The 24,449-nt window shown below is 39.4% G+C and overlaps 1 protein-coding gene across 6 annotated transcripts in view; it reads right to left on the reverse strand.

The window, feature by feature from the left end:
* Window positions 1-24,449, reverse strand: part of LOC121277894 (la-related protein 1B-like) — a 103,470-nt gene that overhangs the window by 40,643 nt on the left and 38,378 nt on the right. For 5 of the 6 annotated variants that reach the window (XM_041187706.1, XM_041187716.1, XM_041187695.1 and 2 more), the window contains 5 exons: window positions 14,510-14,653; window positions 12,767-12,922; window positions 11,533-11,695; window positions 11,300-11,444; window positions 5,777-5,951 (listed from right to left, as the gene is read on the reverse strand). In XM_041187706.1, the coding sequence (XP_041043640.1) occupies window positions 5,777-5,951; window positions 11,300-11,444; window positions 11,533-11,695; window positions 12,767-12,922; window positions 14,510-14,653 (783 nt within the window). Of the gene's footprint in view, window positions 1-5,417; window positions 5,526-5,776; window positions 5,952-11,299; window positions 11,445-11,532; window positions 11,696-12,766; window positions 12,923-14,509; window positions 14,654-24,449 lie in introns of those variants that run through there. The other variant, XM_041187741.1, reaches the window with a different exon arrangement.

Below are 24,449 nucleotides of genomic sequence, written 5' to 3' on the forward strand. Positions count from 1 at the left end.
CTATAACATCCTGGGAAGTTTGGAATTTGGAGAGAGTAGAAATTTGGTGAAGGGGAACTGCTTCTTTTTGCCTTTAACATTGGGGTTTGTGTAAGCTTAAGGCATAGAGTTGCAGAGTTAAACAGCATATGAGAGCCAGCAGCAGCAAGGCCTATTAGAATCAGAGGCACAGACACCAAACAGGAAAAAAAAAATTGAAAAGTTGCGTCATAATCAGCACCGAGTTTGCAACAGTGCAAGTATCTTACAGTTAATAATTATTATTGGTAAGTGCTTTTAGTGGTTAATGTTTGATTTACTAAACAGTTAAATAGCCTTAAAGCTAACAAAAATCTGTAAATAACTATAGACTAAGATGTGGCAGGACATGTCGTGTCTCTAGACTGCAGTACGTGGGAGTTGGTGGATCACAGCGAGACTATCCCACTATAACAAATCTGGAGACAATGTCTTTCAGGTTTATAAAAACAAAAAAACTGCGGATGCTGGAAATCCAAAACAAAAACAGAATTACCTGGAAAAACTCAGCAGGTCTGGCAGCATCGGCGGAGAAGAAAAGAGTTGACGTTTCGAGTCCTCATGACCCTTCGACAGAACTTGCGTTCGAGTCCAAGAAAGAGTTGAAATATAAGCTTAATAAGGTAATTCTGTTTTTGTTTTGGATTTCCAGCATCCGCAGTTTTTTTGTTTTTATCTCTGTGTTTAATTGACTGCCACTGCTCTTCAAGAAATGCCTACCTCCTTGAAGAAGTTCTGTTCCTCTCTGTGACAAGATTTCCGTATCTCTCTGTTGTCTTGCTCACCTTCCTTGCTTTCCATTTCCCTCCTAGTGTTTGATCTCTCCGCCCCCCACACACACACACACACACCTTAAACCAGCTTATATTTCAACTCTTTCTTGGACTCGAACGCAAGTTCTGTCGAAGGGTCATGAGGACTCGAAACGTCAACTCTTTTCTTCTCCGCCGATGCTGCCAGACCTGCTGAGTTTTCCCAGGTAATTCTGTTTTTGTTTTGGATTTCCAGCATCCGCAGTTTTTTTGTTTTTATCTCTGTGTTTAATCGACTGCCACTGCTCTTCAAGAAATGCCTACCTCCTTGAAGAAGTTCTGTTCCTCTCTGCGACAAGATTTCCGTATCTCTGTTGTCTTGCTCACCTTCCTTGCTTTCCATTTCCCTCCTAGTGTTTGATCTCTCCGCCCCCAACACACACACCTTAAACCAGCTTATATTTCAACTCTTTCTTGGACTCGAACGCAAGTTCTGTCGAAGGGTCATGAGGACTCGAAACGTCAACTCTTTTCTTCTCCGCCGATGCTGCCAGACCTGCTGAGTTTTTCCAGGTAATTCTCTTTCAGATTTATATTCATTTAGCTGAAGCGCAGAGTTGCAGATACTCTGACATAAGAGGTGGGGGAAGGAGCGTCTGGAAAGTTTGCTCCAGACAACTCTAACACCCCTGAGAAAGGTGCAAGATCAGAACTCCGATGTGCTATTGATAACATGCAGAGTAAGGGTAACCTCGATGAGATGATTCACAGAAACAGATCCTATCAATAGGTACAAGATTAAGGATGAAGACCGCTGAAGGGCAGCCAGAATGCTGACAATAATTGGAGAATCCCAATAAACTGCTGACCATCCAGCTTCCCTTCCTGCCTCTCAGGTTAGTTGATATTATTCAGTTCTCTCTTCTCAGTTACCTTCTTTTGCTTTGTCCTTGCAAACTTATACCCCATCTCCAACTTTCCCTTCCTCTCAAGTCTTGGAGTTAAGAGGTTGTCCAAAGGGAAGAGCAGGTGAAAACCTAACGTGATAGTCATAAGGATTCAATAATTAGGGAGACAGACAGTATCTTTTCTAAGTAGGATCAAATGATATGGTACAATGCCTGAGTGTGCGGCAGAGCCAAATTCATGCACGGCTTTCAAAAGAGAACTGGATCATTTTCAAAAGAGGAAAATGTTGCAACTATACTAGGAAAAGGCAAAGGAGTGACACTGTTTTTGCAGAGAGCAGTACAGACATGACAGGCCGAATGGCCTCCTGTGTTGTAACCATTCTACGATTGTGTCCACCAATTCCTTATTTTAATTTATAACATCACGATGGTCAGTTTTTAAGGGCCCACATTACTCTTAAAACAACCTCTTTTCTTCCAGGACAACTTTAAAAGTTGTGCTGATTTTGATACCCTTGCAAGTTTCTTTTCAGGCTTCCTTTCCATAGCTCTGCTTTGACTCTAATCATCTAAAAGTTTGATTTTGGCAAGCAGAACTCTTTCCCCTTAGGAGGATAAACTAGTTCTGTATCATGTTAAAATTTTGTTTCGAACACCTCCCAGTGTTTTTTTTTTGTCATTTATACCCATAACAGATTTGCCCAATTAAGTTGGCCTTGCCTAAATCTAGAATCTTAGTAGCTGTCCGATGTTTCTCTCTTTTAAACACTGAAATGCCAATCGTATTATGGTGACTTTCAGATAAATGTCCGGCACTGTTAGGCTGTTGGCTAAACCTAGCTCTTTTCTCATTATTAAATCTAATATGACCACCCCCCTCAATAATTCTAGGAAATATTGGTACGGATTTCACGTGAAGATGTTGGCCCCGTCCACAGGCCAGAAAGTCAGGGCAAGCCTGGAAGCCATGACTCAAATTGATGAGGTTCAGGTAATTAGTTGCTAAAAGTCATGGCTTCCGCCCCGCTGCTGTGGAAATGTCCTGCCTCCAAAATTGCCTGCCAATCAGTGGACCGACAGCTCCTCGGTCCTGGGATGCCGGAGGAGCGGTGGTCAGGGCTGAGGCTGCAGCAGGCCCAGAAGAGAGCCAACTATGATTGGGGACCGCCTGGGCCGATTGGGCAGGCCCCAGTGAAGAAGTGTAGGGGGACAGTAGGGAAAGAGGACGGCATGCCAGACACCCTAAACAAACCAATATTGAATCAAGGACGGGGACTGACCAAAGTTAACTTAAGCAAATTAATAGCAATGAAAAAAATAATGGCACAAAACTGTGACAAATCCCCAGGACCACTTTTTAAAATCACAATGTTTTAAAGGAAAAAAGTGGGAGCATTTTAGGTGCCTGAACTATGATTTTCAAAAATAACAGAAAATACCGGAAATACTTAGGTCAGGCAGCACCTGTGGAGACAGAAATAAAACTAATGTTTCAAGTTGATTAACCTTTGTCACAACGCCCAATAACCGCAACACTGTTTCTCTCTCCATAGGGATTGCCTGACCAGAATGTTTCCTACATTTCTTGTTTTATTTCCAATTCTCAGCACCTACAATTATCCTGCATTTTCATGGTCTTCTAAAATTCTCAATTCAGGAACCATTCCTTTAGATTGGAAAATTATATGACACACTGCTATTTAAGAGAAGACGAGAGAAAGTTACCAGGTTCCTAACATCTATTTTCAAGGAATTACTAGAGTCATAATTAAGTATGGAGTAACTGAACACCTGGAAAATTTTTAGCTGATAAGAACCAGCATCATGAATTTTTTTGAAGAGATGGCTAAAGTAACGGACAGAGGAACGTCTATGGATGTTATTTACAGCAAGATTTTTTTACACTGCATTGCCTTTACATTGCCTTGTTTCACTTTAACACCTGTCACTAAATGGGCCCTGTATTCTCATTTAGAGCTGCAAATTTTATTCTAAAGTTGTTTTACACCAGTCTGAAGTAGGGCATGTGACCCGATTGGCACCATTTTGGAATGGCCTTTCACACTGCCTGCTGACCCTCCGGTTCACGCCCCTGCTCCCTGACCCAGGAAAATAGGCAAATATTCTAACTGACAGCGTGTGACGAGTGGCATCCCGCAAGAATCCATGTTGGGGCCTCAACTATTCACTGTATTCATTTAATGACTTAGGTGACGGAATAGAAAGCTACGTAGCCAAGTTTGCACATGACACAAAAATAAGCATCATTGTAAGTAGTATAGATGGGACCATAAAATCACTAAGTGACATTAATAGATTAAGTTAATTGGACAGAATTGTGGCAAATAGATTTCCATACAGTCAAGTGCGAGATCATCCACTTTGGACCTGAAAAGGATAAAAGAGTACTTTCTAAATGGTAAAAAGCTAGAAGCTGTGAAGGTCCAGAGAAACTTATAGGAGCATATACATAGATCATTAAAATGTCATGCAAAGATCCAAAAAAAAATCAAACGCGTGAATCTAATGTCAACCTTTATTTCTAGCAGATTGGAATATCAAGGCTCAGAGGTCCTGCTGCTATTCAAAGCCCTCGTTAAACCATGCCTGGAGCACTGTGGACAGTTCTATCTCAGGAAAGATATATTGGTTTTGGGGAGAGTGCAGCCAGGTTCACTTGAATGACACCTGGACTCCAAGGGTTAAATTACAAGGACAGTACACAAACTAGGTTTGCATTCCTTGTAATTTAGAGATTAAAGGGTGATTTGATTCAAGTTTTCAAAATATTAAAAGGGAACAGGAACATGGTAGGTATGAGAAAAACAATTTTGCTGGTTAGGGAGTCTCAGACTAGGGAACATAGCAAAAATTAGAGGCAGGCCTCTCAGGAGTGAACTTGATGCTGGGTCAATTAAACCACACCCCCCCCCCACCCAAAACCCCGAGACTGATAGATTTCTGTTAACCAAAAGTATTGAGGGATATGGAAATGCACATACATGGAGTTAGCTCACAAATCAGCCACAAGCCCATTCAATGGTGGAATAGGCTTACGAGTTTAAATTTTAAAGTTTAACTCCTGTTCCCATGTTCCTATCCATTTTTTTTCCCTATCAGTCAAATCCCCATGTAAATCTTGCCTGCACTTTCTCCAGTGCTTCAATATTCTTTTAGTAAAAATCCCAGAGCACGCAAATATTTAAGAATTGATCAGTTTTAAACTTCCAAAACACAATGGTGCAAGTAGTGAAGTCTGTCTTACATACAACTACAAAGAGATCAAGCATCTAGTGTCTGAAATAGTCCTGAAGCTGATCAGCAGAAAGTCATAGTTTTTTTTAAAATCCGCTGAAATTGGCACCTCCAGTGCTGCAATTACCCCAAAGAATTTGATTCAGGTACTGTACTTCTCTAATTGAACTATTTCATCAGCCTTTTTGATTAGACCATGAAAAAGCATCAAAAAGCCAGCAAGACCAGTCTGACAGAGTTGCGCTTTTGTTTCAGACCATCTCCTTCTCCCAGCTGAGGGAAGAAGCACAATGCTGGTACACAGCAGCAAGGGAGGGGAAGACAGTTTTAAAAAAAATGCATAAACTAGTTGAGAAATTCGCCAAAACTTTTTGAATATAAAAATGAAAATATTAGGAATGTTTGTTAACCACACTCTTGTGACAAACATATAAAGGAAGAATGTCCAATACTGAACTACTATTTTCCTTCTTCAATATTTGCCCTGTCACCATGGCCACTTGCCTCCATATATTCTTTTTCAGCAGTAAGGGAAGGCGACTTCCAAGGCCAATGCCTGTCCTTCCTTAGCCTATAGCAAGCATACGTGCTGTAGGGTAAAGACAGATAAAGTGTCAGTTTACACTAAATTGAGGCATGTTACTTTGCCGGTTCATGTCCAATAGCCTTGCTGTGGACTGCGATATTTGGGGCTGCAAGTTGAGACACTAATGCAAGCACTCAAACCAGAGGTGACAACATAAAGGCACAGCAGCAGTCAACTGCCTGACTCAAGTTGCGTGCATTACCAATTTGGATATTGGACTAATATTTGAACTAAAATATTTACAGTATGCTTACCAGTTTGAGAGCCATACATCTGTCCAGGTACAAATTCTGGACAGTTAATTAAACGGGAGAAGTCAGTTCTTGGAATGTCAGAAACAGGTGGGCCTGGAATAGGCCATTTTTCAGGGCTCTCTTTTTTCCTCATTTTCTGGTCCACGATTTGTACCTCCGTACTCCCTTTTAAAGCCTAAATGATTTTGAAAATACAGCAATAGCATTGGTAAAGAGACTAGAAGATTTTTTGTAACATACCACCTTAGCTAATACATAATAAATGCAAAAGTTCAGAATAATCTACCAGGCAGTAGGTGGAAAAGGCCTGGAATTATTCAAAATACAATTCGATAATATGATGAGTTAAATGTACCAGAAAAACAAGTTTCCAGATGCAAGCTCATATTTCTGATTTTTGTTATTTGTCTGCTCTGAAGCACATTTCAGTGGTATGCTATTTTTCTTCATTTTTTCTGATGCACTGTGCCATACAACTTCTTAACTATAATTAGAGAATTTAAACCCCTCCTCCTCCAAAACATGAATTATAAGAACTCACATTCACATGTCTTAAAGACTCCTTTCTCTGCTTTAAATTCATAAAGTAAATAAATTGGACAAGGTATTTGTTATTGCAAGTCTAATTTTTGACACTGACTTTATCCACTGAGCTTTCAGAATAATCTTTTCAGAAATACATTCTAGAATTTATTCTGCAATTCTGTAAACTCCATCTCTTAACATTTTACATAACTATTACAAATATGGTCTGCTTTCTTCTTTGAAACGAGTTCAACCTCCATATACAAACTAAGATAGCCTAAAAAAGCCTCCCAACAATTTCAATCAGTTGCACAGAAGTCCTGATTGTAAACTATGCCCATGATTCTCTATTCGGAAGAGAAAAAATCTAAGGTGCAAAATCACTGAAAGCTAATGGGGAAGAAGCTCCAAGTAACTCAAAATCAGAAACAAAGGACAAGGCTGTAGCAAGAGCTTGTTATATGGAAATCAAAACTTATCAAAAAATGAGGGCAGCTATATCTATGGTAAGCAATCAAAATTCTTCAACTTGAACTGTCACAATTAGGAGCTCACATTGTTATGAGAAAAAATTAGTAAGGCATGTCAGACCCTATATGCTTAGGCCAATGGGCACCATTTGTACTGGTCCTGCAGTTAAATTGAAACAGCGCTGCATAGTGAAAATATGCACGCTGCTCCAGACAGCTATCCTGTAAACTTCTAAAAAGCCTGCACACGTTTGCCCAAGAAGCATCATATACTTAAGTAGAGGTGTCCTGCTAAGTTTAACTATTTTTTTTATTCCATGGGGAGATTGTGGGTTTTCACCAATCCTAAGTATAGGATTTTGAACGCTGTTAGTCAACCCCCTACACACATAGAAGTCTCATGCTTTGTACAACTTAAATACTGAAATCCCTTACTCCAAACATGCAGAAAACCTAAAATTCAGCATAAAACAGGGTGGGAATCGATTGATGTCAGGGAGTTGAGCATAAGCTACCCTCGGCAGGACAAGAATGGAAAAAATATTGGATCTCCTTGAGGATGAAATCCATGAAGTTTGTTTTAAGTTGATTTTGTAAAACAAAGTGCTTCTTGCTTTTATTGTGTTTTGGGGACAGTGTCACCATTTCCTACTGAAAGCCACCACTTTAAACTAATCCTCTCAAGGGTAAAGTATTTAGTGGACACTTTTGAGGGTACCAAGTGAGTTAGCAGGTCAGGAATGCTAGATAGTCTAATAATCACACCCACCTCAGCCAATCTGGGACCACAGATATCACAAATATAGATTTATTTCCTCTCATTTGTTGTGCTCTGATGCTGTTTAAGCTCTCTTAAGCTCTTTCTCCCATCTTCAAGACCAAACACCAATTTATTCTGAAAGCTCGACCAGAGTATCAGAACATCACATTAAGAGGTAAGGCTGAATCTATATGAGGCACTGGTTAGGCCACTGTTGTTATGTGCAGTCTTGGGTGCAATATTAGAGAAATGAAAATAAAGTCAAACACAAATAAGATTCACCAAGATGAAAAATTATGAGAAAAGGCTTAAGACACACGTGTTCAGTATCAAGTCATTTCCAGTTTAATAGAGGCTTTTAAAATTCTAAAAGTTTTTGATAGGATGAATAGGGGGCAATTATTTCCTCTGGCTTAGATGACAATCTGAAATTGTCACTGTGTGAAGGAAGGGAGTTGAAAGAAATTTGTTAAAGCAGAGAACGCAGTTAAAACGTGGAATGCCATCACAGGGAGTAGATGAGGCAGAGTTCATGAGAAACATAGGGCTGTAACCTCTGAGCTATCCAGTATCAGATTTGGGAGGTACCGTGAAGATGTGCTGGGGAATGCCTCTGAAAGGTTCCCAGTTAGGGGTTTGCACAGCAATTGCCCAGAAGGGCACACTTCCTCTGGGCAATTGCGCTGCGCTGGGAACCATCAGAAAATGGGGTTTAAATCACAAATGTCCGATGGTTTCGCCAGGGTTATACCAATAGTTACCTAGAAAAAGTTAGAAGAATCAAAAGCTCTAACTTCTCGGAGTAGCTATTGTAAAGACGCCCCCCCCATGATTCCCAACCCCCCAGGGGACTCGCAACCCCCCAGACTAACTACCAACCCCCCCCCACGGTATTCCCTGTTTCCTACCTGCTGATCCCCTGGCCATGGGATTCCCTCACCTAACACACCTCCTGCCCCTGTGGGGCCAACTCTTACACCCCACCTCACCCCTAATGTCTGATCCCCACACCATGAAATTCCAATCCCCGGGCCCCCCAAATGTCCCCCCAACACCCTGATCTCCTTCCCCCTCCCCCACCTCCTTGAAGACAGAACCAAAGTGGTTGTTTTTAATTGCTCTAACATTTCCTTGTTCTCTATTATACATCCCCCCGTTTCAGGCTGTAAGGGGCTTACATTTGTCTTCACTAATCTTTTTCTTTTTACATACTTGGAGAAGCTTTTACAGTCCGCTTTTATATTCTTTGCAAGTTTATTCTATTTTTCCCCTCTTTTGGTCCTCCTTTGTTGAATTCTAAACTGCTCCCAATCCTCAGACTTGCTACTTTTTCTAGCAACTTTATATGACTCCTCTTTGGATTTAATACTATCCTTAATTTCTACTGTTAGCCACAGTTGGGCTGCTTTTCCTGTTTACATTTCTTGAAGAAAAAGTGAAGAAATATTTGAAGCACAGGAAGACAGTGTATTGAAGAGAACAAGGCAGTTGAACGATGGCCCTAATTAAGAGTTGGTACAGTCAAAGGACAGAATAGCTTCCTTCTGTACTGTAATTTATCATCCTAAGAAAGAAATTCGTTTAAATTATTTGTACCTCAGTGAGAATAACTTTATTATACAATGGAACACTATTTGCAAGCTTTTGGACAAAAATCTTCTCTACTAAATACTTTCATGCATACAGAAAGCTGCAGGTCAATTGCTTAGCAGCACTACACCATTGGGCTTCCCATCTCCCACCACCTCCCTCATCCCCTTTTTAGGGAATCAAGATTGGCCAGGATAGCTTTTGCCAAATCTGAAGGCAGCTTCAGAGTTCTGCATATTGAATAAGGTATGAGTTATAAGTTTTGAATGCACATCTCTATCAGTCTTTTCCACAATGCTATAGTATTACAATGGGACAAGAAATTGAGGCAGGCCTTAAGAACTGCCTCAGCTGACTGAAGCTGCACAGGTGCTCTTAAGCACCACACTAACTATCTAAGCTAACTGGCCCTTCTAAAATGGCAATTACTAAGAAAATTTAGCTTTGTCAAACTTCTGAAAATATATTTCAAAAGCTATCATAAGACTCTAAGGAATTAAACTGACTTTTAAGAAAGGCGAAGAGCCAAAATGGCAAACCAAAACAGACATGAGTTAATAGTGTCACTCGAGAGAAAAAAAGTTTAAAGTGCAATTCAGAACAAACCCTAATGTTCAGCCAAGTAAGGGGAAATTACAGATAGTAAAAAGCTGCAAATGAAATTCAAAAGGATAGCCTCCTTGGTGGTACTTCAATTCGTGAAGAAAAATGATATTCATATCTGTACATGGCAGGCAGAAGAACTTGTATATCATTGTGATTTAACATATTGTTTCATAAACAAGGGTGCTACATGCCATATATGTACAGAATGTCAATTTCTTTAGACATATTCAAGTTTCAAGATTTTAAAAACATATCGTTTTAACAGTGCACATACAAAACATTGTCTTTTAGTTGTGCCACGTCAACGTGTCAAGCATATTGGAAATAGCATGCATTTTCAAGTAGCAGTTCAACACTGTGGGAACTTTAACACTACTATATGCTACAATTTTACATTTGGGGTGTCATTAGATTATAATTTCAAGGTCACTGGATTTGTGGCCATTAGTTGGCACCCTCTCCTCTCTGAGCCTCACAACAAGATTTGATCAATAATTTAAGCTGAGACTCCAGTGCAGCAATTCAGGCAGATGCTACATTATCAGAATACTGTCTTCATAGGAAATATTAAACCATGCCTTCCTGTTCAGATGATCATTTAAGATTCCATGACATTATTCAAACAGCAGGAGATTCTCCTGGCCAACATTTCCACCTAATTCCTCCCCCATCTCCAACCACCCGACAACAAACACCAAAAATGATCAACTATTAATTAATCTCATTGATGGTTGTGAGGCATTGTGAGGCATTTCCCACTATATTTCATTATTTTAAAAATCACATTACTCGTGGGAAACTCAAGATAAATCATTTTTCTTAATACGATTAGAAAGGGAGTTACTGTCATTTAAAAAAAGCTAGCATTAACCTGTTAGCTTACAGCAAAACTTAAATTTATTCAGCACCTTTAACATTGTCGAATGTTCCAAGGCACTTGACAATTGCATTATCAACCAGCAATGTACATTGGGAATGCACAATAGGCCAGAATTGAAGGAGCAGCATATCTTGGAATGTTGCAGGGCTGGAGGTGGGGAAGGGTGAGGATATGAAGAGATTGGAAAACAAGGACGAGAATTTTAAAATTGAGGCATTGTTAAACAGGAATCAATGTAGGTCAGGGAGCTTATAGGTGATGGGTGTGCAGATCTCAATTGTTAGGATATGGTCAGAGTTTCGGGTGAACTCAAGTTCTCACAAGGAGAGAGGCTATGAAGTGTAAGCTCTAACGATAGCTACTGAGCATATGAGTAAGGAGGTATATAACAATGATGTCACACAGAAGAGAATGAGGAGAATCTGAGAGATGAGCAGAGGCTCATGCCCTAATTCTTCGTAATCCTGTACATAGTTGAGTGTGTAAATGAAGGTTATTTTGAAAAAGGATCTTTGCCGTCAGCCAGATCTCCGAGATTAAGACACCCAACATCCTCCAAGACGACCCAAAGACAACAATAGGTTGTGAGCAATGGGGGCTCCAACAAGAGAGACCAGCCAAGAAAACAAATGCAATGACCAAGTTCAGCGCCATATCCTGCATTTCACATTAGGCAAACATTAAGACATTACCTCCAAAATGAGATTTACATCTGTGGTCAGAGCCTGTACCCGGTGGAAACTAGCAATCAGGGAAATGGGTAGAAAACCTTGTTCATCCATCTTTCGCCGTAGAAAAAAATCTCTTTCCAGGTTCTCTGTACTGAAGTAATATTCGCTAAAAAAAAATTACCGATGTTAAAATACTTCCCAGCTGTCTTCATTAGGAAAGCATTGCTACAGGAACACAAGAAATGCTCACATACATTTGCCGTTTTATGTACTCCTTCAGTAAGGTTTCATCCACTGTGTACATCTGTGCTCCACTTCCATCATCATAATAGTACATCATGTTAGTGTTGTACTCTGGTATATATTGGTCAGAGGTGTCATATGAATGCTTGTACCCATATGGGTAATCGTAATTCACTGAGGAAAGAGTAATCTAAATCAGTTGTGTTAATAAAATTTACATTCATACTATAAAATTACATCATATAGTGCCCAACATCAACTCACATAATTGCGCTTTGAGTACAGTTATTTCACGGGACTGTTTGAATTTGCGTACAACACACATTAATGAAATATAAGGCTGGAAAAGAGTATATTATTCACTTGCTCTAACAAAGCTTATTTCGCCAAACTGCTACTGTAATTTCAGTTTCTTGGACCAGAAGTATTACAGCAGACTTTGATGGAAACCCTGATTTCCTTCAAGAAAGGGGAATTTCCTTCGAGGAACACTGATGAAACATGATGTGATATCGTAAAAGTACCTCCTTCTGGAATTTAAAAATATTTCAGAGAAAAGTGTCAAAAAATCTATTCATCAATGAAGTTTACCTATGCGGATCCTTCTTGACTGGAATAATTAAAACAATGAATGGAAATACAGAATGTGATAAAACACTGGAAAATCCTGTAATCTCATGTGACAAAAAAAATTACCTTTTCACCCAACATAAACCAGTATTTTTGTCATGAGTCATTCATCATTCCTGTTGTGCATCGTCTGATAATCTGCTCTTAAGCCAAAAGACAAACCCTTAAACTCTGGAAAAGTGACCTTATGGCTTAATGTTTGTGGAATTCAGCCAGATCAAGTAGCAGATCCGAAACATCAATTATCTGTTCAGTTTTAGAAGGGTGGCTGCATGTCCACATAGAAGCATGCGAGGTCAGAACTAAGTTCAACTTTTGTATGTTCTATAGAGGGCCAGCCAATTGTTAACTGTTGAGGCCTATACATGAACGAACCAAGCCAAGGCACGGCTACCAGGTTTCCTTAAATATTGTATATTTGAATTTGTAGATTTTTTTTTCAAAATGGTTGTCTGTACAGGCCAATGGATTAGCCAAATATCCTGGGATGATGTGCATCTCCGACACATTCCCTCTTTACCTGCTGATGCCATGTGCTTACCTGGGTGTCCAGTATTCCAAGTTGTAAATGGACTTACTGTTGATGGGATTGGTAAACCAATACTATTCACTTACCTCGTGAGTTTCCCCTGCCACGTCCTCTTCCGCGACCCCGACCTCTACCTCGGCCTCTGAAACTTCCTCGCACGCCGCTGCCTTCACTTCTGACACTGCCAACTTCATCAGCATCATCTCTTCTGTCTCTATCACGCTTGTCATCTCGGCGCCAACCTTTACAAAAATGAGTCCCTGTGTTATTCAAGTGCAGTTTCTAAGAAAAGTGCTCCGAAATTTTGTTCACTTGTAACCGGGCGCAATGCAGACCCACCAGCAAGGGTGAATACTGCTGAAGCACATAGGGGAGTGCGACGGTGTCTCAGAAACCTCGTAGAGCCATCGGGTGGAAATGAAACATCTCCAGAGTGAGGCTTATGGGTGCAATTTTTTTCTTTTGTTTATTTTTATGGCCCTCCAGGGATCAGAGAGGAAGTTTTAATGCCCCTCCCATCTGCCACTGGAAAGCTGCCTATTGCTGCTGCTAACCTCCCAACTCTTCAGAATCTGGGAAAATCCTGACAACTTCACCAAGTTGCTCCCAGGTGAGCACTTAGTTGCTGCCTGGGGGTAGATGGTGGCTAGTTTGATTGTGCCTCTGGCAAGATCACTAGGAGACAGGAATGTGTTATGGAGCTGATCCTACATTTTCACATTTTGCTTCCGGTCCCACCAAAGATATCTCCATGGGACTAGGAATGTTCTGTCCATTTTGTCTGTACTTTGTCAGTCTGATTGCTGAAAATCTGCTCAAATGCAAATCATCAGGTCTAGATACAATCCAGTGAAACTCTTACATGGGTAATTTGCTTTAATCAAACTTGCTATATAAACATTTCCAATAGAAGCGCCAATGTAAAAGAGGTCCACACATTGCTATTCAGTTTTTATGTTGAGTCATGTAGTTTCCACTCTAATGCTGCCAACGATCACCTGATCATCAGCCTGTAACATTTCCCTGCAATACCACATGATGCTGTATAATCTTATTCCTCAATAAATCACTCAGCAAATTCTCAGGGAAAAAAAAATTTTGGAAAAATTGTTTTCCTCTCTAAATGTTCTTAATGGCCATGGTAACGATTTGAACAAAAGCACAAAAGTTAACTATATTTTTTTATAATAGAAAGTGACCGTTGAATTTAATGTATTTTAGTATCTTCATACAAGTTTTTAAAGCCTTTCTCCAACAAGGTGCAATGTTATTAAGGACTGTCATTATTAGCTGAATGGAGATTGTACATATGCTCAAACTGCACAATTTCCCAGGACAAATCAATACCAGTTAACTGAACTGCTGGATATTTTTCTTCAGCTTCTAGTGATTCTGCTCAGCTGTTCTTCAGAATTCTTTGAAGAAAAAGAGAGAATAAATTCCAGATGCTTTACTGAAGCAAAATTTATAGCGGATTTTTAAAGAAGTGCGTAGAATGAATAAATTAGTTTGTATAGATAACAACAGTAATACTGTTGCACTGTGCTTTAAACTCCAGAAAGGTGCTGCGCATTTTTACTTATCCATATCTGAGCCCATGTTACAAAGACAAGTTGAATTTTGAGACGAGGTATTACCTGTGCTTTGCCGACAATTAGAAAATGCATATCTTCTAACTGCTGATATCCGAGAGACAAGGAAAGCAAAGATATGCACTCATGTCCTTTGCAATCAGCTGATTGTCAAGGTTCTATATAAAACAATGCTGGGTACATTTAAGCAAGCATCAAAAACTGCATTGTGCTTAAAAAAACATTTAGGTCACTTACTTCTTGAATAATCATTTCTTTTGTTGTTTTGTAGTGATCGTGTTGTATCGGACTGAGATCGTGAACTGTTACGTGAGCTAGGCCTTTCTTGACCATCTTGTTTCATGTCTTCTAGGTGTAATGGAACCCATTTATGCTTGTTTGCTAAAATGTTTTTAAAACAAAATAGAAGTAATTGTGCGTGCTTACATTGGAATATCCTTCAATGTGATTTTACAGGAGCCAAAAGTTCTAAAACAGGGAAATTATTAAAAAAAGTCTTTTGATCTGAACATCTAAACCAAAATATTTTCTCCCAAACATAACTAATGGTTTCAACTTGAACCATGATCTCTGAAAAGGAATTACTCAAAAATATGAAAACCATGAACAGAAATAGGTACATAAATAGCAAGAAGTTGAATTATTTGACTTCCCAAGTCACAAAGAAATGCAAAAGGAGTTTAAAAAAAGATCCATTGATCATTATTTTATACCAGTGGACTATCAGCGAAGTACCGCCACTTTCTACAAATGAATCACTTAAAAAAAAAATTATAGCCCACTGACGGCAGGCCATTGTACAGCTCTGAACTGTACAACCACGTTTTTTTATAAGATCAGAGATACAAAGAAAAATAGTTTCTGTTAATCTACTGGTCATTTTAGCTTTATCCACGAAGTATAGCTTGTTTTATTTCAAATCTCACACAATAGGTTCTAAATTAGATAACAAGCAAGGCAGAGAATACTTGTTCTTATAACGGATTTATAGTCATTTGCTGGCAGTACAAAGAAAATTATGCATCTTGGATCAACTGTAAAAGAATTAACTGCACAAAACAGTCCATCCCAGTGTTCATGGTCCATGTTCCTCCCACCCTATTCATCTCACCCCATCAGCATATTTGCTTCTTTCTCATGACTGTACATAGTTTCCTAAAACACTGAAGTGCAACTTTGAACAAGAGCACTGAGTTGGATGAGCAAGGGAATCTTAATCTCTTTCTAAAAATCTAATTTTGTTTGTATTTAATATTTAACTTCAAACTGAAATTTACTATTTAAAAATTCTAAACTTCATCCAGGCTTAAGCAGCAATATGGAGGAAACTAGCTTAAACTAGTTTTTCTGTACCCAATGCTGAGCTAACTCTTTAGTTTCAGGACATATAAATAGGATGACTTTTAATGTGACCTTGAACAGAAGTGCTGGGAGTTGGGTCATAGAGGGAGTTAGGTGAAGAAGTTGGGAAGGAGGTGCTCCTTTCCTTTTCCTAACTTTGTCATGCTGTAGGAATTGGCTCTTACTATACCACAGAGGAAGTTTGGCAAGTATCTGGCACGTGGTAAAGGTTTACTCTATTTCTAAGATTTAAAATAGAAAACAAACTGGTAAAGTTAATAAAATACATAAAATGGAAAGTAATTAATTGACTAAAATAATTAAGTAGTTCATCAAAACACATCAAGATGGCGGGACAGGTGATGTGTCGTGGTTGCAGCTTGTGGGTACTCCTGGATGCCTGTGATCAAAGGCAAACACATCTGCAGTGTTTGGAGCTAGAGGAACTTTAGCTCAGAGTCATTGAGCTGAAGGCCGAGCTGCAGACACTGCGCTGCATCAGGGGAGGTCAAGTTACCTGGATACTTTGTACCAGGAGGCAATCACACCCCTTAGGATTGGGTCTTCTGATTTAGTCAGCAGTCAGGGACAGGAGAGTGCGACTGTGAGTGAGGCAGGTAAGGGGGCACAGAGGGTATGAGGGCAGGAAATGAATCCATGGATCAAAGATTGGTGTGGTAGAAGTGGGTTCAGGTACATGATCCGGTACTTTGCATCAGTCTTCACTATAGAGGATGCAAGTAATATCCCAGAAATAGCTGTAAATGGTGGTTTGGGGGGGGGGGGGGAGGGAGAAGAAGAACGGACCACAACGACTCAGGAAAATTATCACTAGGGAAGTGGTACTGAGCAAATTGTTGGAGCTGCAGGCTGACAAGTCCCTGGGTCCTGATGAGCTTCATCTTAAGGTCTTAAAAGTGGTTAGTGAGATAGTTGCTGCATTGGTTTTAATTTTCTAAAATTCCTTAGATTCGGAGAATGTTCCATTAAATTGGAAAATAGTGAATGTAACTCCTTTATACAAAAAAAAGTGAGGGAGAAAGAAAGCGGGAAGCTACAGGCCAGGTAGCTTAACATCTGTCATAGGGAAAATGTTAGAATCTATTATTATAGATGTTATAGCAGGGCTCTTAGAACAATTCAAGGTAATCAAGCAGAGTCAACTTGGTTTTGAGAGAGGGAAATCATGTTTAATCAATTTGTTGGAGTTCTTTGAAGTAGTAACATGTGCTCTGGACAAAGATGAAATTGGTGGATGTATTGTACTTAGATTTCCAGAAGACATTTGATAAGGTGCCACATCTAAGGTTATTGTGGAATATTTTAACAAGTGGTGTGCCACAGGAATCAGTGCTGGGGCCTCAACTTTTTGCAATTTATATGAATGACTTGGACGAAGGGACCAAAGGAATGGTTGCTAAATTTGCTGACAACACAAAGATAAGTAGGAAAGTAATTTGCGAAGAGAATATAAGGAGGCTACAAAGGAATATAGATAGGTTAAGTGAGTAGGCAAAGATCTGGCAAATGGGAATATAATGTGGAAAATGTACAAACAAACATACCAACTAGGAGCAGAAGTAGACCGCTCAGCCCCTTGAGCTGCTCAGCCATTGAACAAAGTCACAGTCGATCCGATTGTAACCTCAACTCCACATTCCTGTCCAACTTCGAAAACCTTTCACCCCTTTGCTTATCAAGAATCCATCTACCTCTGCCTCAAAAACATCCAAAGACTCCACCTCCACCACCCTTTGAGGAAGAGAATTCCAAAGACCCACGATCTTGAGAGAAAATATTTCTCCTCATCTTGGCCTCAATGGGCGACCCCTTATATTTAAACACTAAAATCGTCCATTTTGTCAGGAAGAATTAAAAAATTAACTAATTGGTGAGAGATTGCAGAGCTTCGAGATACAGGGATCTGGGTGTCCTAGTGCATGAAATGCAAAAGGTTATTATGGAGGTACAGCAAATAATTAGGAAAGCTAATCGAATGTTAACATTCATTGCGAGGGAAATTAAATACAAAAGTAGGGAAGTTATGCTTCAGTTATACAGGGCATTAGGCGACTTGATTGAAACATATGAAGATCCTGAGGGGTCTTGACAGGACGGATGCTGAGAGGATGTTTCCTCTTGTGGGAGAATCTAGAACTAAGGGTCACTGTTTAAAAATAAGGGGTTGCCCATTTAAGACAGAGGTGAGGAGAATTTTTTTCTCGGAAGGTCATGAGTCTTTGGAGAACTCTTCCTCAAAAGGCAATGGAAGCAGAGTCTTTGAATATTTTTAAGGCAGAGCTCAGTGGATTATTGATAAGCAAGGGGGTGAAAGGTCATGGGGGGGGGGGGGTTAGTTGGAAATGTGCAGTTGAGGTTACAATCAGATTAGCCATGATCTAATTGAATGGCAGAGCAGGCTCAAGAGGCAGAGTGGCCTACTCTTGCTCCTAATTTGTATTTTTTGTCTTAAATGTACCTATGCCATTTGCCTCAATCTATCCATTCTTACCACTCTGGGTAAAGGAGGGGAATCAGAATAATCTCCATGGTGGAACTATTGACTAAAACAGTTTATCAACAAATATAGAATGAGTTATTATCGCATGAAATAATCTAAGCTCAGCATGGTTTAGAAGAGGGCTTTATTTTGAAGTTTATGGTGTGCCAAGAAGTAAATAATGCAAAGTAATATTTGTGTCATCCACTACAGGTTGGATGAATCACCCAGATCCCAATAAAGGCCATTACAATGGGCTGCATAATTTCAATGCAGTTTATGTTCACACAGCTTTCAGAATCTTGGAAATTCTGTTTCAGCAGGAGGCTATAACAGAATGCACCTGGAGAGAAGTGTATGACACCAACTGGAAGGCTAAATGGTGTGAGAAAAGAAAAATCTCTCTTTCCAGAAAGCACGAATGTCTATCTGCTATTTGTTACTGATTTTTTTAAACTTGGTGAACTTTAGCTGGAAAGCCATTTTTCCAGAAATATTGATTACTGCAATGATTAGAATAAAATATTAAAGTAAAACTATGAAATAATAATGATTGTGCAATTAACAACAAAGAATAAAGATACGCAATAGGCACAGATTTGCGTATGTTTTATTCCTATGCTGAATATCTTATCATGGTTGTATATGGATGTTACTACATACAGACTTCCAGAAGGCACTCTCAAAAGGAAACTAAAGTTGAAGCTCATGGAATTAAAGGGAAATTATTAACCTGGTTAGGAAACTGGCTGTACAGAAGGTGACACAGTAGTAACATTTCATCTTTTCATAGAAGAAACAGAAAAATTCCTCACCAGCTGTCAGGCTGAGCATGTCCCGATTCACTATTTACCAATCATCTTGAATTTAAACCTAGATCCCCTCCTTCCCCTGCTCTCCATAACTTCACCTGTAAATAAGGTGCAAAAGTGATTCCAATGGTATTTAGTCTGGGAAGAAGGGGAGAGCAATTTGAATTTCATTTGTCTGATTTGTCATCTGCAAAAAAATTTGAACTTGTTCTGTTTATTCATAATGGCCAAGTTCATATCCCTGTCTGCTAGAGGTGCCAGCAGTTCCACAGCAAAATTTCTGCAAAAGAAACCGTGACCGCCATAACCAGCCTACGACTAGTCTTCCTTTATTTGCTTTGACCATTGCAAATTAGAAAGTAGAAATTTTGAAAAATTTTCATGAGTGCACAGTACCCTCTCTTAACATTGGCTTTTGTTACTCCCATTGCTAGATGGCTCAGTAGGTAAATGCATCATATAGTGTGATACTAAACATACATAATATGCTAATTCCATGTCTAGCCCCTAGCCTTTGCTTGTCAGATATCACCAGGGAAGTAAATATTTGTTAACGCTGCATCAAATTCTCACTTAGGAGTAAAGATGGGGCTACACCTGAATATACTATTTCTGATTCCTAATATGTAATCCTTGCAGGAATACAAGCACTTGCAAGAGGGAGGGGAGGAATTAAGTACAAGAACAAGAAGAAACAGAGGGGGGAAGATGGGCAGCAGTAAAACCAAGAAAGATGCCTTTAAATACATTTTTGGGTATGGTGTTGATCCCCATTTTATTGCCTAGGGGGATCAAGGCAAATGTAGTTACCAAGCAAGCTCAGGGCCAGGTCAGCACGTCAGCAAACAGTTACTACCTCGGCAAGGGAAGGAGGGCTGTTTGCTATGTGAAAGTGTGAGTCACCCATCTGATGCTAATTTTCCAGATCTACTCAGTATCAATATTTCCTCCAATTTGGGCAACATGTTTTCAATTTATACTGCAGCAATAAAAAATGTAAAATCTTGATCTGAAAAAACCCAAATTGAGCTACTAGATTGATCATAAGCAGCTTCCCAAGGAAGACGACATCTCATTCAGATCTTGTCAACAAACTTAAAACAACTGGATTGGAGAGCTTTCACTTTGAAAGATGCTGAAAGCTGTGTCTGTTGCTTGAAATTCAGCCTGAGTTTTGCAACATGACTAAAGCAAGTACTAGAAGGAAATTTCTATCCTAAGCTCTTCAATTTGCTCAGTTACAGAGAACTGTAAATGGCTCCTGGGGATAAAATTCAACCTTCTGCATTTGGAGTGAAGACCAGCCACCTCCAAAATAAAAAGTTGAAAAACAAAAAAACATTGCACCCTTGTTCAAAAAAAGGGGAGTCAAATAAACCTGTTAACTACAGACCAGTCAGACTAATGTGGCAATGGGGAAATATCTAGAGACAATAAGAGGACAACATTGTCACTTGAAGGTTAATAAATGAAAGCCAACATGGATTTGTTAAAAGCAAATCATGTCAGTCAAACCTGCTCGAGTTCTCTGATTAAGGAAAAAGTTAATAAAGAATCTGTATGTGGGTTTTCAAAGGTGTTTAAGTGCTACAATATAAATTTGTCAGCGAAAATCAAGCCCATGGGATTAAAAGGGTCGCAGCAGCCTAGTTACAAAATTGGCTATGAGATAGAAAGCAGGAGGTAGTGGTGGATGTGTTTTTCAGATTGGAGAGGAGTATACAGTGGTGTCTCCCGGGGGTCAGTATTTGGACCATCCTTCTTTTCAATACATATTAAAGGACTAGGGCTGATATTAGTGACATAATTTCAAAATTTTTTTGCAGATGACATGAAACTTGGAAATGTAGTAAACAGCAAGGAGGTCTGTCGCAAGCTTCAAGAACACACACCTGGCAGATTAAATTTAAGGCTGTGTTTGCTGACAATGCTGTGCATGCGCAGTTCTACTGTTTCTCTGCCATGCTTGCTGTTTTGCAGACACATGCAGCCATGAGCACATTGTTATCAGACTGACAGCAGAACAGGACTTCATAGATCTGAAACAAAAACAGAATTACCTGGAAAAACTCAGCAGGTCTGGCAGCATCGGCGGAGAAGAAAAGAGTTGACGTTTCGAGTCCTCATGACCCTTCGACAGAACTTGAGTTTGAGTTCCTGGACTCAAACTCAAGTTCTGTCGAAGGGTCTTGAGGACTCGAAACGTCAACTCTTTTCTTCTCCGCCGATGCTGCCAGACCTGCTGAGTTTTTCCAGGTAATTTTGTTTTTGTTTTGGATTTCCAGCATCCGCAGTTTTTTTGTTTTTATCTTCATAGATCTGACACTGCTAGACTGAAATTAATTCAGTGTCAAAGAAAACAAATGTTTTGCACCATTTTAATGCAGAAGTGGATAATTTAAAGCAGCAAACTAATGAACAGAAAATCTTGGAGACACTCAGGCAGCATCTTGCGTTGAATGCCACTAGAGTTTTTTGTTTCCAAGTTGCAGCATCGGCAATATTTTGCTGGTCTCTTTTGTGAATTGTTAATGATGGTTCTTTGACAATCATGCAATATTAGGAGGGGGAGCTGGTCCTGAAGATGTTAAGATGCATACATTTCCTGCCTAAAAAAAACCCATGTTTTGAGTGCAGCAGAGTGACATCTGCGTGGACCAGTGTGCATGTGCAGACGGCAATTTTGCATTGGCAGGAGACACTAAATTTAATGCCATGAAGTGTGGAGTGGTGTATTGTAGAAGGGCGCTAAAACAGAGAGACCTGGAGGTTTAGGTTTGTTGGTGGCAGGTCAAATTAATGAGGCTACTGAAGTGTAGAGGACTCTGCTTTATAAATAAGAGGCTTAGAGTGCAAATGCAAAGAAATTTGTAAATCAATTGTTAGGCCTCAGGTGGAGTAATGTTTCCAAGGCTTTGGAGACTCTGCAGAGAGAATTAACTAGAATGATATAGGGATGGGGATATCCAGTTATGTGCAGAGACTAGAGAAACTGAGGCTGTGGTCCTTAGAATAGAAATGTTATGGGGAGATTTAATTTAGGTGATGAAAATGTATAAAAGTTTTTACAGAGTTGGACAATTTATCTTGCAGGAAATGTCAGCAACCACAGGGAAGATGAGGATAGTTTTCTTTTTATTCAGGCAGTTACACCTGAAATGCAATGCCTGAAAGGGAGGTAGAAGCAGTTTCAAAAATAACTTTTTAATGTATATCCAAGGAATTGGATATACATTTAAAAAAAAACTACTTGCAGGGCTATAGGGAAAGAACAGGAGAGTGGGACTAATTGGAAAACCCCAACAACTGGCACAGGTATCTCCTACTCTGCTGTAAGGTTCTGGTGTTAAGTCTGTTGAATTATTAAATGACATGACAGGCCTTCTGTATTGCATGATTCCACGAAGATTGACTCTGATTAATTCGTTGAGGTTGAAGGCCCAACTCCCCAGCTGCTGTCTAAACCTACCCTTCAGGCAACATGGAGCGTTCGTTAAGTTGAACTTCGTGAGTAGGAGCATGCCCCTGGAAATCGCTATCTATTCAGTGACTTTAAAACGTAATACCACCAAGCAATCTCCATTTGATGCCGTGTTTGTCAGTGCCAGAACATTTTAACCCAAACTTGACAAAGAATTCCAGTAGAAACTTGAATACCAACAGATGACTAACTGTAGCATAAGAAGTTCTACCTATCCTTAGGGTTGCTTGCACAAACATACAAAGTGATGATTTGATTTCAGGCACTGCAAAGCACATAATACTGTGGATAAAACTTTGAATATTCTAAAAGGATGTGAAAAAAAATAATTTTGTCTAAAAAAAAAAGTACAATCAGAAAGAACAGCAAGCAAGGAGAACAAAACCCCCACAAAACAGAAATGATGCATCAAACCAGGAAAGGCAGCCTGCGTCTCTCAACATTAAACACTTGTACTAGGAATATACTCGCAATAATTCTAAAGCTTGCTTCCTCAGCATTCTTAATGTACTGAAGTTCTCAAAAGGTATGCAAGTGCTCAAGTTCTCAAAAGGGCTGTGGGTGGCGAAGGAGGGGAGAGGGGGAAGGTGCAGTTGCTCAAGCCCCATTCTAGAGAATTAAGCCAGTAATCTAGGGCAACAGTTCAGTGCAATATTGCAAGGGTGCTAGAGTTGAAAGTACTGTCTTTCGGATGAAATATTAAACCAAGCCTTTGCCTACTCCTTTGCCTACTCTCTCAAATAGATGTAAACGATCCTATGGCATGATCTGAGAAGGAGGGGGCTTGCAGGTGGTGCCTTGGAAAACATTTAACCCTTAAAGCAACACTGAGAAACAAGATTATCTCACTGCTACTCGTGGGACCTTGCTGTGTGCAAGCTGGCTGCCATGTTCTCCTACATTAAAATAATAACTACATTTCGTAGTACCTCACTGGCTGTGAAGCGCTTTTGAGGCATCCCGAGGCCACAAATAAAACTACAAAGTGCAAGTTCTATTACTGGCCATCATTGGAGAAAAAAAAAAATTAAGTCTATATTTCAGAAGAACCATTTTTTAAGTAGTACTGTAAATACATGACTTGTGGATTTGTTTAAACATCCAACACCGGTAGCAATGGTCTCCATTTTGTTTTCATTTAAAATTTTAGGAAACCAGTTAAATAAGAGCACTATGCAAATATATAAGCCATTAAAGTATTACCAAGATTATTAAAAAATGCCTACCAGCAAGAAGAATTTGGCCAATTTGTAGTTACTTGCATCTGAAGAAAAGACTTGCCCGGAAATAAGAGTTGCTTATAAGAAACCCAGCCATCAACCATATGGTTGGGGTGGGGGGGAGAGGAGATATGAAGATGTATTTATGCCTCAGTTACCATTATGGACAAGATCATGAGTTTGGCATGTAAATTGTGACCTTACTGTTTGGCTGGTTTACATATGGAAATGAACTGAAAGAAACTAAACTGAAAACTGCTATCTGAATGCAGACTGGAATGATGCAGAAACTCTTAATTTATCCATATGCACTGCTAAACTTTTCACAGGGATTAGAGACAAGGTGATTTTGTTAAGGTTCTCCTATCAAGCTAAATCACACCTTTGATGGTTTAAAAATATAACAATTAACTTTTAAAGCCAATTTATGTCTGCTTTCACATGTCTTCTAAGGACCCACAGCAATGTGTGTAAGGTACAAGTGTGATCACAACACTGTTGGAGCTATTTAACTCCAAGTTGAATATTATATGAAGTAATAAAAAAGCAAAATACTGCCAAAGGTGGAAATCTGAAACAAATGAAATGCTGAAAATACTCAGGCCAGGAATTTAACCTCTTCTGCCTTCTACTCTGCCAGACATTCCCTTTTGTTCTTTCTGCCTTTTCCCTGTCTCTATACTTGCTAAAAACATGATACATCTTTAACTTTTAAAGTTCTGTCGAAAAGTCATAGATTTGAAATGCTAACTTTTTCTCTTTCCATAGATGTTGCCTGTCATGGAATATTTCCAACTTTCTTTCATTTAAATGTATTTGTTTT

Source organism: Carcharodon carcharias, chromosome 1 (genome assembly GCF_017639515.1).
Source record: "Carcharodon carcharias isolate sCarCar2 chromosome 1, sCarCar2.pri, whole genome shotgun sequence".
NCBI classification, from domain to species: Eukaryota; Metazoa; Chordata; class Chondrichthyes; order Lamniformes; family Lamnidae; genus Carcharodon; species Carcharodon carcharias.